The sequence below is a fragment of the Harpegnathos saltator genome, unplaced genomic scaffold (assembly GCF_003227715.2).
Source record: "Harpegnathos saltator strain DR-91 unplaced genomic scaffold, Hsal_v8.6 scaffold694, whole genome shotgun sequence".
Classification (NCBI taxonomy): domain Eukaryota; kingdom Metazoa; phylum Arthropoda; class Insecta; order Hymenoptera; family Formicidae; genus Harpegnathos; species Harpegnathos saltator.
The window spans coordinates 1,697,523-1,715,000 of record NW_020230531.1 but is presented as its reverse complement, the minus strand read 5'-3'; the positions used below and the strand labels follow the sequence as shown (position 1 = coordinate 1,715,000).

General features: G+C 45.0%; 1 protein-coding gene across 2 annotated transcripts in view; it reads left to right on the top strand.

Moving 5' to 3' along the window:
- LOC105189622 (protein split ends) overlaps positions 1-6,715 on the top strand; it is a 271,843-nt gene extending 265,128 nt beyond the window's left edge. The window contains exons 8-9 of one of the 2 annotated variants that reach the window (XM_025305400.1): positions 318-567; positions 1,790-6,715. In XM_025305400.1, the coding sequence (XP_025161185.1) occupies positions 318-567; positions 1,790-2,030 (491 nt within the window). In that variant the 3' untranslated portion in view covers positions 2,031-6,715. The remainder of the gene's footprint in view (positions 1-317; positions 568-1,789) is intronic. The other variant, XM_025305401.1, reaches the window with a different exon arrangement.
- The last annotated feature ends 10,763 nt before the right edge of the window (positions 6,716-17,478 follow it).

Genomic DNA, 17,478 nt, shown 5'->3' with positions numbered 1-17,478 from the left:
TACTTAGCGAGAAAGAAGCCACAAGTTCTTCTAATATAGATGAGAGATAACGTTAATTAATTCGTGATAAACACGCGATTTTCTTTGGCCCAGTTTCGCGATCTTGACGTTTCTCTTGACATTTCGTTCATTATCACGTCGCGCGACTCCGCGACAGCTTTCTATCTAATGTGTCTGTATAAGAAGTGTTTTTTTTTTTTCTTTTCTCGGAGATGGGCTTTGTTGTTTTCTTTTCTCAATCACACACGCGAAATCAGCCGTGGTCAGCCGAGATTACAAGTCTCTGAAAGATACCGTGCCTTGTTTGGAACCCCCAGTACCCGAGACAAAGGACGTAGACGACGGGAACCAATGGAAACTGATGGTCGGTGAACTAGTGTGGGGCGCAGCAAGAGGAAGTCCGGCCTGGCCGGGGAAAGTCGAGTCTTTGGGCCCTCCGGGTACAATGACGGTTTGGGTCCGATGGTACGGGGGCGGGGGCAATCGCACCCAGGTCAATGTCAAGACCCTCAAGTCCCTCTCGGAAGGCCTCGAGGCGCATCATCGCGCCCGTAAAAAGTTTAGGAAGTGAGTCGCCCACCCCGACAGGGATGAACTGACCGAAAGATGAAAGCCTCTTTGAAAATGTCTCGTTATTTCACACGTACACACATGTAACACAACAGACACAGACACACACACACACACACACACACACACACACACGCGCGCGCGCGCGCGCGCGATACTTCGCTAAGGCGGAAATTCAGGGGGAAATAGAATGGGAGATGCTTGAGTGTTAGTTGCTAAATTTTTTTCTCTTTTGTTACATTCGGCATATTTAGCCATGGAACAACAACGTGAATGTTTTCCACCTCTAAATTCGCATTTTTATCTTCAAGCGCCAAAAAACAGCTGATCGCGTTGTCTCTTCAGAATAATTATACGATTTTCTTTTCTTTAAGAGAAGAAACAAAAAGGATAAGTGATAAATGCTGATATAAACGTAATTCAGTAAGTAGTATGAATTTGTGCGGGATATTTATTTTTTTATCGTGTTACGTTGTACATTTTAATTAGTTTTTTTTTTTAATCGATTATTGAAATTTAATACAATGAAAGCAAGAAATTTTCCACGTGCGCAGACGCGCGTGTCGCGGTAACGAATTAATTGTCCGGCGCTATTAGATTTAAATGTCCTTCTTCGTCTCGAAAGAGCTCTTACATGCCGTCGGTGACTGCAATTTTATAGCATTTATTAGCAAGCCAACAGCCAATTAAATCTACCTCGCACAGCTTACTGCGTGCCTGCGGTTCGATATTCCTTTTATTAACTTGCCAAAGGATATCGATATTCTTATTATATGCTGGATATTAATATGTTAAGTGGTTCTGCTCCGATCTCAACCATCTTTCTTTTTATTCCCCTGTGTCTTTTCATTCTGTATCGTTAGGTACTTAACCATAATAATTGCTGTAACACGCGACCACGTAGAACAAGATATTGTAAACGTCAGCATTAACAATCCGTACGCGTTTCTTTATCTTCTTCTCCGAGAAAGTCTCAATTTCCTCGACTCGAGGCTGCTCCTCGGGGGGAAAATACATTTGTACGCATTAATTTTTTTTTAGTCTAGCCGGTCTCGCCATTTACTGATGCTTGACAGAATTTTCCTATTTTAGTCGCGACTGTATTTAGCTTTTTTACCACGATTTCACTGTTGTCTGATTGGTCGGCTCGCACGCACCGGTCGCTGGTAATCATCTGTACTAACTGTACGATTTTCTCGTTCCTCCCCTATTTTTCTAGAAGTCGTAAATTGAATATGCAATTGGAAAACGCGATACAAGAGGCGATGGCGGAACTGGACAAGATGACGGAGGCTTCCAGCGAGCAGAAAAATATGAAAAAGTCGCCGAAGGTGACCTCGCTGCCGGCAACCAGCTCGAAAGGTGTCAATGGCGCCGGCAAGTCGGAGGCCAAGAGATCGTCCAAGAGGTCCGTGGCTACCGTGGATCATGCGAAAGCCGAACAGAAACAATGCCGGTGATCCATGCCGATCATGATCGGCGCGAACGCAACCGGCAGTTGACGACTCGCTCGTCGTCGAGACCGCGAGGGTCGAACATCGTCGCGCAGAAATGTAATTAACCAGCTTTCAGTTTAATCAATTAGCCGATGAATTGGACGACGAATTATTAGACACGTCCCCGATGAATCACCGACGATCAATTTCTCTACGCTTCGATCGCGCTCGCGAGTCGTTATAACTCGCAGCCTTTCGGTCGCGTCCGAATTCGTGTTGTGTTGTCAATATGCAAAGCGTATCGCGTGTTTCAAAACCGACTATCAATCGCTTAGAAGCAATCGCGACGCGGCTACAATTTCGCGCGGTCGATATGGATTTCATCGTTTGTTACGATTCCGACACGATGGCTCAAGCGAGAGATCCATTGAAGCGTGAAAAAGTATGCGAGACGTCACGGCGCATAAAAAATGTTGCGTATAGCCCAGCCCGAGCGTATCGCATACCGAACCACGGTGATCGCTGTGATTTACTGCTCTCGAACAGTCAAAGACACTTCGGAATCATCGGGAGGATAAAATCCTCCCGATGATTCCGAAGCGAGATTGCGCACACAATCTTGCTTCTGAACGTTGCAACTTTTTGCCATTTATACAGCTTAACTAATACGCTTCGGGACGCTCGTCCGGGTATCATCCGACTATACAGAGAGCGTCTCTGAGAATTATAATCAAAAGTACGTCTATGATTTATTCGAGCGAGAGAGAGAGAGAGAGAGAGAGAGAGAGAGAGAGAGAGAGAGAGAGAGAGAGAGAGAGAGAGAGAGAGAGAGAGAGAGAGAAAGAGTTTTCCGCGATTCCTCTCGGACGCGAAAACGACGAGTCGTGGGAACGCGACGTTAAATACACAATCGTATTGCAACACGGTCTCTCTCACGCGTGAGAGTGGCAATCGTGAGTGTGTTTTTCTTTCCCGTAAATTTGCCGACGAAGCCTAAGTAGCATAGAAGTAAGCATCATCGGTTGCAACATCCTCAGTGTATTATTCTGTTTGCGACCAGGGGCGTCCGTTTCATGGGCGAACGTTCGAGCGTGTAAAATTGCAGTTGCGTGATTAATAGCGAGATACAGTGAGAAACACTACGGCCGACTTACCGTTATATACGAGATAGGCCTATGCCGGTATATGCGTTCTTAGATTATTTATCCCTACATATGTGTATGTAACCGCGTACAGAGAGGAAGAGAGACGAAGAGAAAGAGAGAGAGAGAGAGAGAGAGAGAGAGAGGGAACAAGACGATGGAGCGATAGTTTTCCACAGACGTTTTTTCAGCCGGTAGAAGCAGATTCGCGATCGTATTTATCGTAGGATCGCATGGTTTTGTCATGCGAGCGTTTTACTCATCAACGATTACTCGTCCGCAGATTCCGTGGATGCGAAGTGAGAGAGACGAGAGAGACGGCGTTTCGTACGCGAATGCATTTTATGGTGCGATGTGTATCGAGCGATCTCTCAGTTACGCGCCGTATCTTTGCAGTTTTTACGCACGCGATTCGGAATCATGGGTGTTTCCTAAGAGAGTAACGTTACTCGCCCGTACTCGAGAGCGATCGTAAGCACACACATACACACACTCACACACACTCACACGAGTATAGTTTTAAAAAGATATTTTTGCGAAGGAACCTCATTACACATTACCCATAGAGAGTAACGCATTTTTTTAGACGGCTATACACACACATACGGAACGCGAAAGACATTATTTTATCGTGATAACGCCGGGCTACGCTGGCTCGTTGGACCGTTTTAAACCTACGTATCCGCTACGTATTCTCGCAGGGCGCTCTTGACCTGCGTGACCATTTTTTTCAACAATGTTCCTCGAACTCTGTAGACTGGGAGCACGCTGTGACTGAATAATTGACGGGTCGATTTTGTACATAGTAACGAAGCAATCGGAAACCGCCGCAAAGCGCGGTTTTTAACTGGCAGACGCGAGCAACTGATTTTTAATCGTTGGTTTAAATTAATCCAAATTTCCCAACGTCACGGCGTATTTGTTACGTGATATGTAAGAAATTCTTATTCGTGAGCCTGAACCTCTAGATCGTTTGGAAAAAGACAGAAACAGTCACGTAATGCTAACAGTAAATTAATCGACAAGTGGAATTTCGACGAATAAGATTTAGAATGTATCTCGCCAACTCCGGATTCGTTTGCTTTTCGTTCTCCTCCTTTGTAATTATTCGATTATTTTTTCCCCATTGTAATTACAAGGTCAAAAATGTCGGTTCAAGTTTTGAGTATCGTCAGGATAACTCGGACACGTTCGCACATACGATAGACAATAAAATAGATGCAAGTATCAAAATGGGATCGCGCGATTCTTGATTCACGTTTATCGCGACGTTTGATTCCCTCGATGTTTGATTTCCTCGAGGAACGCACGCATGCGTTCTGAATCCTGATCGGTGTCGAAAAGAATAAGCGCCGAAAACGTTCGCTGTAACCGCACTGCGATCGCGTAAAAACACTTAACTACAAAACGGGTCCGTACAGACTTTTTAGTGTTATACTACGCCTGTAAATACGTCAACGGTGACGATATCGTCGTAATAACGAATATAGCGCAGATGTGGCGGGAAGGCCGACAGTAACGAGTTTACGAGTAGATCGTTTAGCCGAGCACGTACGCAACGAGTTCGTAAACTCGGGTTTGCTCGTGCGATTGAATCCGAGCTATCAGCTATATCAAAAGAAAATTGCTTCACGTCACCGTGTACCCGCGACGTTGACGTCGCGTACCTTTCGCGAAGTCTCGTTTAATCCAATCTTTTTTTTTTTTTGCGAAACGGAGAAAGTTCTTCAATTCATATCCTGCTACTTTCAAGCGATTTTCAATTTTCATTTGTATGAAAAGATTTTCAGAGTTTGCCAAGTTTACTCAGAATATTTTCCTTTTTACACCGTGTTAATCTTTCCCGCGACGGTGAAGTTTGACGAATGTATATCTTGTATATCAAGCTGTAAAACGAGATTCACGGTTAACCCGATTTCCCTATGATTTCGTCTTAGGCCACTTTTATAATCGTCAGCGCGACATGTAGGTCATCTAGATGCTTGTGTAAATATCAGGGGCTTGTAAAAGTACGTCGGATTGTCAATAATCTCATTGGCTCGCGAGATGAGTCGTCTTGCGCGAGGTCAGACGCGAAGTCAGACGCGATTATCTAAAAGGTGTAGGGCGCGAGAAATAGGACGGGTAACGACGGCGGATAATCCGACACATGTATGTATCGCTTCGTTACTATTAATAAAAAACGAAGCATGACTAAAAATTCAACGAACTTTGTCTCGCAAGCTCCTAATATCACAAGCGAATTTCCCAGTGCGCGCGCCTCTACTTAAGGACAATTATATCAAAATAAATCAAAAGCACGCGATATCACATATATTTACCGGCTAAGTTTCATAAATACAAAAAAAAGAAGGGAAGAAAGGATCTTCGACACACAAAGGAGAATCGTATTCTCGCTTCACGTGACACGGTTCGTAGCGTTTCGTCGTGACCAAGCACGTTGCATACGCACATGCGACGCGACGTTTTATTTGATAAATGGCGAAAGACATATCACTGGCCGCGAACGAAACAAAAGACTTTTCGATATCTGCACATTTTCAATAAAACGTACTGTGCTAAAATAAAATAAAAAATAATATAAAATAAAAAAGGGAAAAATAAGTCATAGAGACAGGATTTAAATACGTAAATGGCTGGCATCGCTGTACACGTACATAACACACGACGGGACCGTTTAAAGTTAAGGTAAATTTAATTTCACCCGATTTTCTTCGCTCCAACTCGTCTCGGATATTCGAGCGTTGTTTTCGCAAATCTCAGCGTGCCTAAGAAATTTGTAGCAAAATTAATAGCAATATGAGAAACTATATATTTTAAAGTGAGATAAACTGATTGTGCTAATTATCTATAAGTGATCCATGTACAATTTTCACGATAATTCAGCTACTCTCGATAATATTGAATTTCTTTAATTTCTCTACAATATTATGCAACATGATGCATGCTGAGAAATAATTATTGACAGTCTTCACGTAGTAGCTTTATAGTATTCACGCGCGTTTCTCCATGAGAGATGATAATCGAGACGAACGTGTTTTTTCTTCGAGTAGCTCTCAGTTTCGTCGACTTTTGCGAGAAGGACACTCGATACTCGGCGCGTAGCTCTCTTCGCTAGTTTTTCTCTTCTAGGATCAATGTGAACCACAGCTTGCCGAGAGTACTTCTCCCTTCGCTCTTTCGAGCGTAAAATGCGAGGGTGACCGTAACTTAAAAACCAGTGAAAACTTACCTCAGTGACATGTACGCGAGAATCAAACGTCTTAAAAAAGAAAAAAAAAGAAGAGAAGAAGAAGAAGAAGAAGAAGAAGAAGAAGAAAGAATCGAGAATATATACTGTAGTGCCGATGTCCTTTGTATATTTTCCATGATATTGTAAATAGATATACATACGCCTTATTGGTAAACCACGCCGTGCGACGTACGGTCGACGAGCGCCGTTATTTAATGCTAATGCGAATGTCGGCGAGCGGTGTTAATTAAGTACACGAGCTGTCGAGCGAACGATGTCGGGCGTGTAATAACACACGTCTCCGTCAATACACAGCGAAAATTGTGGCTTCTAATTATTTCAATCGTCGCAACGGGAGTGAGAAGAGGAAGGGGCATACATTTATAGAGCTATTTTATAAGAGCATTCTTTACGGGTGTCGTTGCATGATGTAGATAGATAGAGAAAGAGAAAAAGAGAGAGAGAGAGAGAGAGAGAGAGAGAGAGAGAGAGAGAGAGAGAGAGAGAGAGAGAGAGAGAGAGAGAGAGAGAGAGAGAGAGAGAGAGAGAGTACGTTTGATACAGGCCACATTTTTATATAACGCCAAATATATGAAAGTAAAACGGGAGAAGCAATCCTCATAAATCGTATAGAAAACATTCTACACGCGCAGCTTACACGGAAACGTGTCTTTAACGTGCAATTTCACATACATACACATACACACACACACACACACACACATGCTATTTCGTTTACGGTGAATCATTTAGTTCTTCGCATTTTGCGTCGGAAATGATCGCACGATCGGAAATAGATTTCTTTTCGCGGGCAAACTACTTCCTCGATCGCTCAGCCAGCTCGACAGCGGAGATTTAACGAAGGGCCTAACATCGTCGCAGAAATCGAGTGTGTCGCGTCGCCTTGCGTCGCGTCGACTGGACGGCAAAACACGACATAGCGTAAAGACATAAAAAATTTGACGGTTTAAATCGTACGGCTATTAAGTACGCGCGGCGAACCTTTTGGAGAACTATATACCGATAGTTATTGCGAGCGTGAGTGAGATTCACGAGATTTTCGGCAGATATTTATTGCTATTATTATTTATCAAAAGTAGAGTATATATATATTTACGGAGCGTTTCGTTCGCTTGTTGTGTTTTGAGAGAGATATAACGAAACGAGCATGCAGGCCACTTTTGTCCCCTGTAACGGAATGTACCAGTGTGCATGTTGCGCGCAATTTGGATGTGTGCGATGAGAAAGAGAGAAACGAGGAATGTGTGCGTGCGTGCGTGCGTGCGTGCGTGCGTGCGTGCGTGCGTGCGTGCGCGAGAAAATCGAGGAACGACGAGTATCGAAGGAGGTAGTGAACGGAACTTTTTTTAGCGAGCGAGAGCACGATTGTAAGTGGCACCAAAAAGAGTAAGAGACGAAACGACGGTTTTTACCGGGTAGAAGAGAAAAAAAAACGGACGACTTATCGCGATCGCATCGTCGATCGACAAATCTAGAGTGAAGCGCGGCGAAAAAAGATGCACTTTTGATGTATAATATAAATATTATTGCAGATAACATAGCTATACCGTATATTATATCAACTGTCAGTGGTATTACAATAAGAGATGATAATTTTATATTTACATGATAGAAAGAACGTTAAATCTAAATGAATGTAATATACATATGTACGATGAAAAACTACCCCCCCCTCCCTCCTCATCCCCGTCCCCATCCCAGCCCCGAGTCCCAAAACGCCCGAATTCCACGCTAGGACAAATTAGCGAAGAAGCTACCTTATTTAATATTTGGCATAATATTTATATATATATAAATATAAATATATAAATATGAATATATATATATAAATATAAATATATATATAAATATATAAATATATAAATACAGATATAAATACATATATATATACATACATGAGAGATAGAACATAAAGTAAAAGAAATAGTCTCGGGAAGCAATATTTGCCGGGCCCGAGGAAAAGTATGAAGCTATGTGATCCACTACTACTAGTAGCTTTTAGCTGTAAAGACTTATACTTTATTTTGTAAATTTTGTTTATACAATGTTTGATCGTTCACGCATAATACTATTGTATGTGAAACTAAGTTAATAAATCATTAACATGTGAAGTTGAATCTAGTGTGGTTTGTCTCGTCGATGTCTTCCGCGGATGAGCGAGCTCGCTAGTGCTCGTTTATCTTGATTTAACGGAGAGTTGCGCGTTAAGCGATTCGTAAATTACTCGCGCGTTCTACATGTTTCTCGCCAAAGTTCTTTTGACGCGATTAATTAATCCGGTTTGTGGAATCTTTTCTGCGGCGATTCAGAGCGCATATATCGCTTAACACTTTTCTTATGCAACCTGCATGAAACTACATTATGTACTTATTAAGTAATGTTATTAATCTTATTATCAGAAAAGCCCGGGAGATTTATCCGAGCAGAGATATAACGAGAACATTTAAATTCAGTGTAGTTAATCATTGCTCATAATGGGACCAATTAGCTCGTTCCTGTGTCGTTCGACAATTAATATATATATATATATATATATAAATTTAATATTGTTTGATAATGACACAATGATGACACAATGGCACAATGATGGATAAAATCGTGATTGAAGCGGGTGGTAGTTTTGAGGGGAGACGGAGAGACAACGCCATCCATCGAGGAGTGGTTAAACTTGTACGTCGCGGGGGTTGATTTGGACGATCGATCGCACAAAATCTCGTGTTACGCGTTCGACACAAAAATTTGGATCAATATTTAAAATGCACATAATGCGCGGAATACACGGTACCGACATATTTTTTTCTGCAAAACACACATTTGAAAAGCTGAGATTCGGGAAAGTTGCCGACGCAGCGCCTTTCTTTCCGGTAATAGTCGTCGCTAGGTGTCGGGTTCAACCCTGACGGGAGACAAAAATTTAGAACCCGATTTCAATCGTGACGATCAATATGCACGCAAAAACTACAAAGATCTCTCGCACGATAAATAAGAGAGTGTCCTTGTAACGATACCCATTTTCTCTTACATTTATGATCGTTAGGATGAAATTATAACAACACACTGGTATAGCAATCCTCTCGCTCTAAAGATTATTCAGCATATTCCGCGCGAGAAAAGGATTTACCTTTGACGAGGGAGAAAAGATAAGTGGATAAAGCAGAGAACGTCGTTTTATTACGAGTCGTCTGGAACGAAAACAGAATCTCTCGGCATAATTTTCCGGTCCGCTAAAACAGAAAGGCGGCTGCTACAAATTCGCGGATACTTAGGGAAGTAGCGAGCGCCGAATGAAAAATGCCGCTTCACCGTGACTCGCGGCGCGGCAGCGTGAGGCAGCCCGCGATCAGCGAATAATACGCACGCATATTGATTTTCAATTGAACGATATCGGAGATTTATGATCCAGCCTGCCGTGAAATTTCTCCCGTATCAAGTTATCGTTCTCTCGCGCGGCCAGGAGTATTTCGCGGCAGCTCTTAAATCTTAAATCGCACGGGACGTCGCGGGATAAAGGTAAATCGCTCGCGTATTCAGAAAAGAAAAACGCGCGCCTCTACCGAGATTGTCCGTGTGTACCTGACGGGTATACGGATCGCGTCGAAAACGGTCGCATAACGCCGCGACGACGACGACGACGACGCAGCCGGTTTGCGCGGTGCGGTGCGGAGTGCGGCACGCGAAACGAAACGCGGCGCGCTTATTTTCCTCTCGAGAACGTACACACGAGAGCGTATATCGCGTACCCGAATACGTCGATATGCAGCCAGGGGACAGCCAGGGGTCGACGTCGGGACCAATAGAAGCGCTTTCACGGGCGTCTAAACCGGTACACAATTTCGACGCTGTACAATTCCCGACGCCGCTGCAGCGGTGGCGGCGGCGGCCGCGACGGCAAAGAATATCGCCGTCGGTAATTATCAGCGTTTCCATTGTCATGGACATAACACGCGCGGGTATTATGCGTTTCGATGGCACTGAAATTTCAGCTCGATGCTTGCTTTCACCCTTGCAACGTGCCCTTGCACTTTGGATTCGTGTGACAAAATATGATCGCAAGACTGCACAGCGATATGTCATCGAGAATATTTGTCGAGCGTTGTTCGCGGTTGATACGCGTATTACGGATGGGCGCGAGTCACATTGCCACGTATTCACGATTAATATCCTCGGAATATAATTGAAACATCATCAGAGATCTGAGGAAATACATCCGCGCGGTGGCGTTTTTTTTTTTCGCGGTTGTATTTGGCGCTACCGAGGATATTTCTCGATACATTCACCGTATTCTCCGCAAAAATCGCGCCGCCCGACAGCTGTGTGTGCGTGTATATGGATATTTTATATCTTTAAATATTATTTGTAGAGAACACAGAAAACTCCAGCGTTCGCGACCTGGATTTCCACGGTAGATTTTCTGATGAATCCGAATTTTTTTCCCAGAATTTTCTTCCGCGGCGGAATATCGCGCGGCATCGAACGTCATTTGAAATAGACTCTGCTTTTATAGAATTTCCATTCTGTGACTCGGTTACGGAGGTATATGCAACATCGAAAAATCGAAAGGTCGCGATGAATGATGACCCGCTTCGACATTCACTCCAGCAAAGCATCGACTGCCAAGTCGATCGAGGCGATGTGCCATCGTGATTACGAGAGACGCGCGACACCCTCTATATACTTATTGTCTTTTAACGCATTAAACCGCGCTCACAGTGCGAGCGCCTCCGCGGAGGACGGAATAGCAAGCTGTCGCAATCTGATATTTCAGCTGACTACCGGGATGAGTCAGTCACCTGACACCGCGGCCAATTACCTTAAGTCTCGCTTCCAGCAAAGTGGCCCAAATTGGGGCCCACGTGCGCTAAGGCCGTCCCTGCGCGCATCTATAACGTACGGTAGGTACGATCGATGCCTCACTCATCCGACGCTAAAAGGGTTAATGATGCCTGCCATGCGTAAATGGCGCTCATGGCATCGGACAAATGAAACGTAATGAGCGGATCGCACGGCAGCGGCGGTACGCATCGGCGGCGTGTCACGATCGCGAGATTCGTAATAAACGCCCTGCCGAGACCGGCGCGCTATTGTACGGACACGCCATGGCGAGGGCGTGAAATCGAACAATGCGATTAGCGGCAGCGTCGCGTCCTTCGCGCGCTCGTACGCACCGCGATAGCTGGCACAGTTTTTGCAATACGTATTTCGAGCGCGCCGAGCAAGTCTCCCCGCGACAAACTCTCAAAACAGCTGCAAAACAACGAGCGAGTCTCTTTCTCTCCGTTCTCCTTCTGCCCTGTTTTGCTCCTACTGCGATTTTATTATATTCCATACGTACGGCCCCCCCCCCTCATTTCTTTCTCTCTCTTTCTCTTTCTCCTTCTCTTTCTCTCTCTCTCTCTCTCTCTCTCTATCTCTCTCTCTCTCTCTCTCTCTCTCTCTCTCTTTCCCTCAAATGAAAATTAATTCGTCGATATCCGTCAGCTCGAGAAACGGAGTGGAGAGCTCACGCGATTGATCGAATTTAATGACAGACCTTGATCGGCGAGGACGTGATTACGTTGGAAATATCTTTCGATAATGTCAATGAAAGAAGGATTCGGAATGGCGACGATCGCCGGCAAGGGCATTAATTGCGAACTAACGGGAGGATCACGAAGCGAGGAATGTGAGGGACTGATCTTTCCGTTGGAGAGTTAATCCTGCGTCTCCGTTAATACCCGCCGTACGTGCGGCTTGACGCGACATTAGCGCGTTTATCCGCTATGCGAAATTGCAAGAAGTGCTTACTTCCGTGCGCGGGATTGACGCGGCGTAGTTCACGCGTAACCCTATTGAGGAGTATCGATTTGCCGGCACGTTTCTAAAGGTATGTCTACGGGGGAGAGGGTAGAGATGCAAGGGCCGAGGTATCGCGAAGGAGGGTGGCGCGGTGGTGGCGACGAGGGGGTTGAAGAACCAGGCAATAAAGTGTTATTTTAATATATGGTCGCCGGGGAAAGTCTCTTTATTTTTAAATTGAAACGATCGGCGTATTCCGCGCCGTAACTGTCACCCATTAAAGCGATCGCGTGATTAGATAAAATATTCACGAAGCGGAGAGACCCCGATGAGAACTTCAGTCCGCAGCAGCTGAAATATCCTCGCGTAATATGACCTTAAAGGCCCGCGCTGCCGCCGTACGATCTGCTAAAATATGAATTGAGATCACGTAACGCTCCTCCCTCGCGTGTGGGAGGGCGGAAGAGTCCTCCCGTTTCATAATCGTAATGGTCTAAAAATGTCGCGCGATTAAGCCAATTAGGCTAATTAATAACTATTCATATTTAAAGGCTCTCTGAGTTCAAAAGAGAAAAAGATGAAAGTAGTCGTGAACTTTTAACGACTTATTACGGATTATTATTGGCCGCTTCTTCTCGTACGATCGTTCACAACACGAGGCAACGAAGCGGATTTCTCGCTTATTTTTGTCCAAAGTTTGACCAAAGTCAGCCGACGGTGGTAGAGAGTTAGAACGGCGATGCTCGATCCTTTTTCTCTCGTCTTTCGATATCGATTAGCAGCTTTACATTATCAGATTCACGTGAAGTTTGCATAATTGCTTCGTAATTAATACACCGTTATTAATGACATTTACTGGAGTTATATTGAATTATTCGCTCCACTCGCCAGCACTAAACGATTCGTTAACGGACAGGACGAAAACGAGCGCCGCGGCTTTTACACGATGAAAGTAATGCGCGCGTCATGTCCGCGCACGGATTCGCACGATATGCGACGGTTCGGCGGCAATGCTTCCGCGCCGTTATTTGTTGGTGCCATACCGGCGACCGGCAAATCGCGTATCATGTACGCTGCACGCATACCCTGTTTGATGGGTAATCAGCGGATAATCACATTATATTAGATTAAAGTGTACATTCGCTCCGACAGACGCGCCATGTAAGGGGATTAATTGCGCTGTTCGGAGGAAAGAATCGAATTACGCGCTGGAAACAATTCGATAGTTAGGCGCGCGCGCGCGCGCATCCTTGCTCGTAAGGCACGACATCGCGCGTACGTAGTACGGCCATTCGGAACGTCCCGAGTAAAAAATTGTTGGGGCCATCCTCATGAAGCATAAGACCCCGATAAGGCTGAAAATAGGATATCCTAAAAAGGGATGCCTTATTATTATCACATCAGGCCTCGAGATGTATCTTTTAGGGATACCTTAGATTTCAAGGTATCAATTTCAGAAATAAGGCTTTGATAAAGAAAACTGATGAGGGCCTTCGAAGGATTTATTAGAGATACTTTAGATTTAACAAATGAGGTTTTGACAGAGGGAAAACTGATAAGGGCCTTGGAAGAATTTTTTAGGGATGCCTTAGATTTTACGAAATAATACTTTAACATGGAAAACTAATGTGGGCCTTAGAAGAATCTTTTAAGGATGCTTTAGATATATAAAATCAAGTTTTGTCACAGAAAATTAATAAGATCTGAAGCATATAATAAAATTATCATAGTATAGTATTGTTTTAGTAGGTACGTTCTATCTGGTTCTTTTAAAGATTTTTTAATTATATCGCAATTAAAAACAAATTTTATGAATTTTATTAGCCGCCATATTCATTAGTCTCTTCCAAAAATTTTTCTAGTATTGTCTTCGCTTTGAAATGCAGCAGACTTAATAAAAACAGTAGCAAGATTTTTAATATTGTCGTAAAGAACGCTATATTTTATTATAAAGTATGCTGTATTTTTAAAATAAAAAATTCTGGTTGTATGCTAACAAGGTTATAAATAATAAAGAAATTACAATCTAAATTTCTTGGATTGAAAAGAATATTTGTATTCAAGCAATAATAAAAATATTTTTTTATAAGGTTCTATTAATATTACATTATAAGGTACTCGTTAAACCATTTGTTATACATCTTATAGGGTCCGATTAATGTTAGGGAAAAATAATCAGGCCTTTATCAGAGTCCTATTAATTTTTCTACTCGGGGTGTGAAATCGCATGAGAAAGAGAGAGAGAGAGAGAGAGAGAGAGAGAGAGAGATTTCGACAATATGTATCATTCCCCGCGTCGAACAATCGCGAAAGTGCTCCTTCGGATGTTCCAAGGATGCTCCATGAACTTTTGTATTCCACTCGATTAGAATTGACGAAAAGTTCGCTCTGTCGCAATTCAATTAAAGTTGAAGGATATCGTCGGCGTGTAACGAGCGGCGAGTCTCGCGCGACTCCGCCGTAACGCTCGCATTTGTATTTTGATTCCCGAGATCCCGAAATAGGTCATAATTTACTCGGCGAGTCATTACAAGTAAAATCGTCAGCTGTAAAACCCCCGGCGATCGCGCCAGGCATTTCGGCACGCGCGCGCGGAGACTCGCTAATTAAGCTGACGTTATTTTCGATCAAACAATTAACGCAAACTCGCAAATACGCGCGTCTGCGTTTGAAATTCCGGTCTCGCGATTCCGCCATCGCCGCGGCACGGTTAACCAGCCGCTCATCCGCGCGCGGCTGGTTAATAAAACAACGAGCAATGTAAATTACACGCTTTTTTTTATCGGCGCGTTGCTTAATAAGCCGGAATCGCGCGCGTGGCTCGGGAAGCTAGCCGGCACGGCGTGAATGCGCGACAACCGTGAAATGACGTTAACGTGATCAATATTACGTTTTGGGACAGGCATCGTATTGACGAGCATAGCCGGCGCTTCACCGTGCGCGCCGGCTATACGTGTGCAAGTCGCGTGTGTTAACGGCGCGTCACATACGCGCGCGCGCGCGCGCGACCCCCTTCGAAGCTGTCCGGTATGGTCCGTCGTTTCCAGCGCAGTTTGCTATTCCCGAAGGGAGCACTGATCTGATAAAGTCACACGGAAGTGGTCCGACACCAATTTGCAGCCGGCGTCTGTTTAATTGTCCCACAATGAAAGAAGCAACCGTCCTCCTCTCTGCCCCTTCGGGCAATCCGAGCCGCCGTGATTCGATTCCCGTTGCCTCACGTGCGAGAGAAGGCCCGTGGTAAAAGAAACCGATACATCTGCCGTGGCAGAGCGAGTCTCTCTTTCTCTTTCTCTCTCTCTTCCTCTCTCTCTCTCTCTCTCTCTCTCTCTCTCTCTTTCTCTCTTTCTCTCTCTCTCTCTCTCTCTCTCTCTCTCTGTCTCCGTCTCTTTGTGCCTCCCTTTTTCCGACTGTGTCTCTCGCGACTGCGACGTCGAGATACACGAGAGAATGATTCGCGCAAGTAGAGTATGAAATAGGCAGGGCTGGGCGCGGCCTGATTTACCTCCGAGAGAGAAATTCGCCGGATACGGTATTATATATGCCGTATGAAACATTAAAGATGGACTTTTTATTGGATTCTTCCCGACCGGGAGAGGAAAGTCTCGCCGGAGCGAGATTGTTATTTGCCGCGATACTCTGATTGAGACGCGAAATATTTCGTTGAGCAAGCACGGAGGAAAGGAAAAGAGAAAAAAGAAAAAAAGAGAAAAGGGAAAAATCTGAGAAGTGGCTTGCGGCGGAGAAACGGGTCAACGTGAGACAACGGCGCGCGCGGAGGAACGTTCGATTTCGAAACGGAGGCTCGTTCGACTCGACGATGAGTTAAGAACTCCTGGCATTTCGAACGAACAATTCGGCCGGAGTTAAGCATTCGCGAGCCGCTCTCTTTAGCATTTCATACGCTGCTAATTGCCAAGCGTTTTGCGCTGTTGTTCAGGTAATTTACATAGTCCGTAGCTCTCCGTTGCTGCTTTACTAGCGTACCAAGCCGCGCTTAACATTATTACATATTTTTCAATATTTACGCGCACGTACGCGCCCGCGCCTCAAGCTACAAAATCCCGAGGTAGAATAAATTTGCTCGCTCACTCGAAACTCCTTGTACATTGTGTCGGTAAACATTCCGTCCATCGAGGGCCATCGTCGCCGCGCGGGCTTCTCGCGTGGCACGTAACTTCGCCCGAGGTCGCGACTTATCCTGCGAATCTTAGCGCGACCCTTCGCGCGCTCATTTCCGCCGGCGCGCGCGGCGGTCTATCCTCGTGCATCGCGAGCTGAGAGGCTGTGAGACGCCGATTCGTCGTCGATTTTCGTTGCGCGGCAACGACGCGACTGTAAGCTTATTACTACCTGCAGAACTTTACTCTCTCCCTTCCCCTCCCCCTCCTCCCTCGCGCTCGCTCGCTCGTTCGCTCTCACTATCTTTCAGAGAAGCAAATTACTTCATAAACGGGAGGAGTCGGGCGTATCTCGGCAGGGCGTACCGCGGCCGCGCTAGTACAAGGTATCTAATGAATGTCGGAGAGGCGTCGGTGTTGCATCGCTGTAGGTAAGTTTCTTTTGCTCGCACCTTTCCCAATTTATGCGTCTAGAGTGGTAACGAGGCCAGCCAGCCAGCCAGCCAGCCAACGGGGAGGTAGCCTCGACTGTGAGTCAACGCGAACGAAGAAGAGAGCGGAGAAGATGCTGCTGAAAGGAGGAAGGCTGGAGGGTACGGGAGACGAGGCTTTCAAAATGGCCGATCTCTTCGAGATGCTTTCGGACGGTTTGTACCTGGAGTGCTGATTCAAGGAGGAAGCTGTCGTGCATGGAACATTTCTTGGCGGTAGTCGAGAGAGCGAGTGCTTGCGCGCGAGGAATTTTCACGAGGCGACACATTTTAATTTTGTCCCATTACGCCGTCGAAAGAAGAAAAGGACGCTGCGGTCGCCCTTTTTCAATCTTCTCCACCCGCGTACTCTTCTTTTAAATCCTTTTCTTTCTAGCCCTTACCACATTCTGTGGAGTCTCGAGTCTCTTTTGTATTTTCTCAACGACTAATCCAACTCCTATGACGTCAGCACAGCAGAGCGTGATCCGTCGAGCGATAATTTTCAGTGGTAAATGCGGTTAAAATTGATTATCTCTCGAGACGAACCCGCGTCAACGTCAGCATAAGTGAGCAGCATAAGGTAATTAACTCGGGAGTCTAGAAAAATTAATCACTTCCGAGATTTCGCTGCTGCGGGAAGGGATAGCGTAATATGAAATCAAATCTCTCTGGCCGTAACTCAACTCGTTTCAACTCGTTCTACGAAAT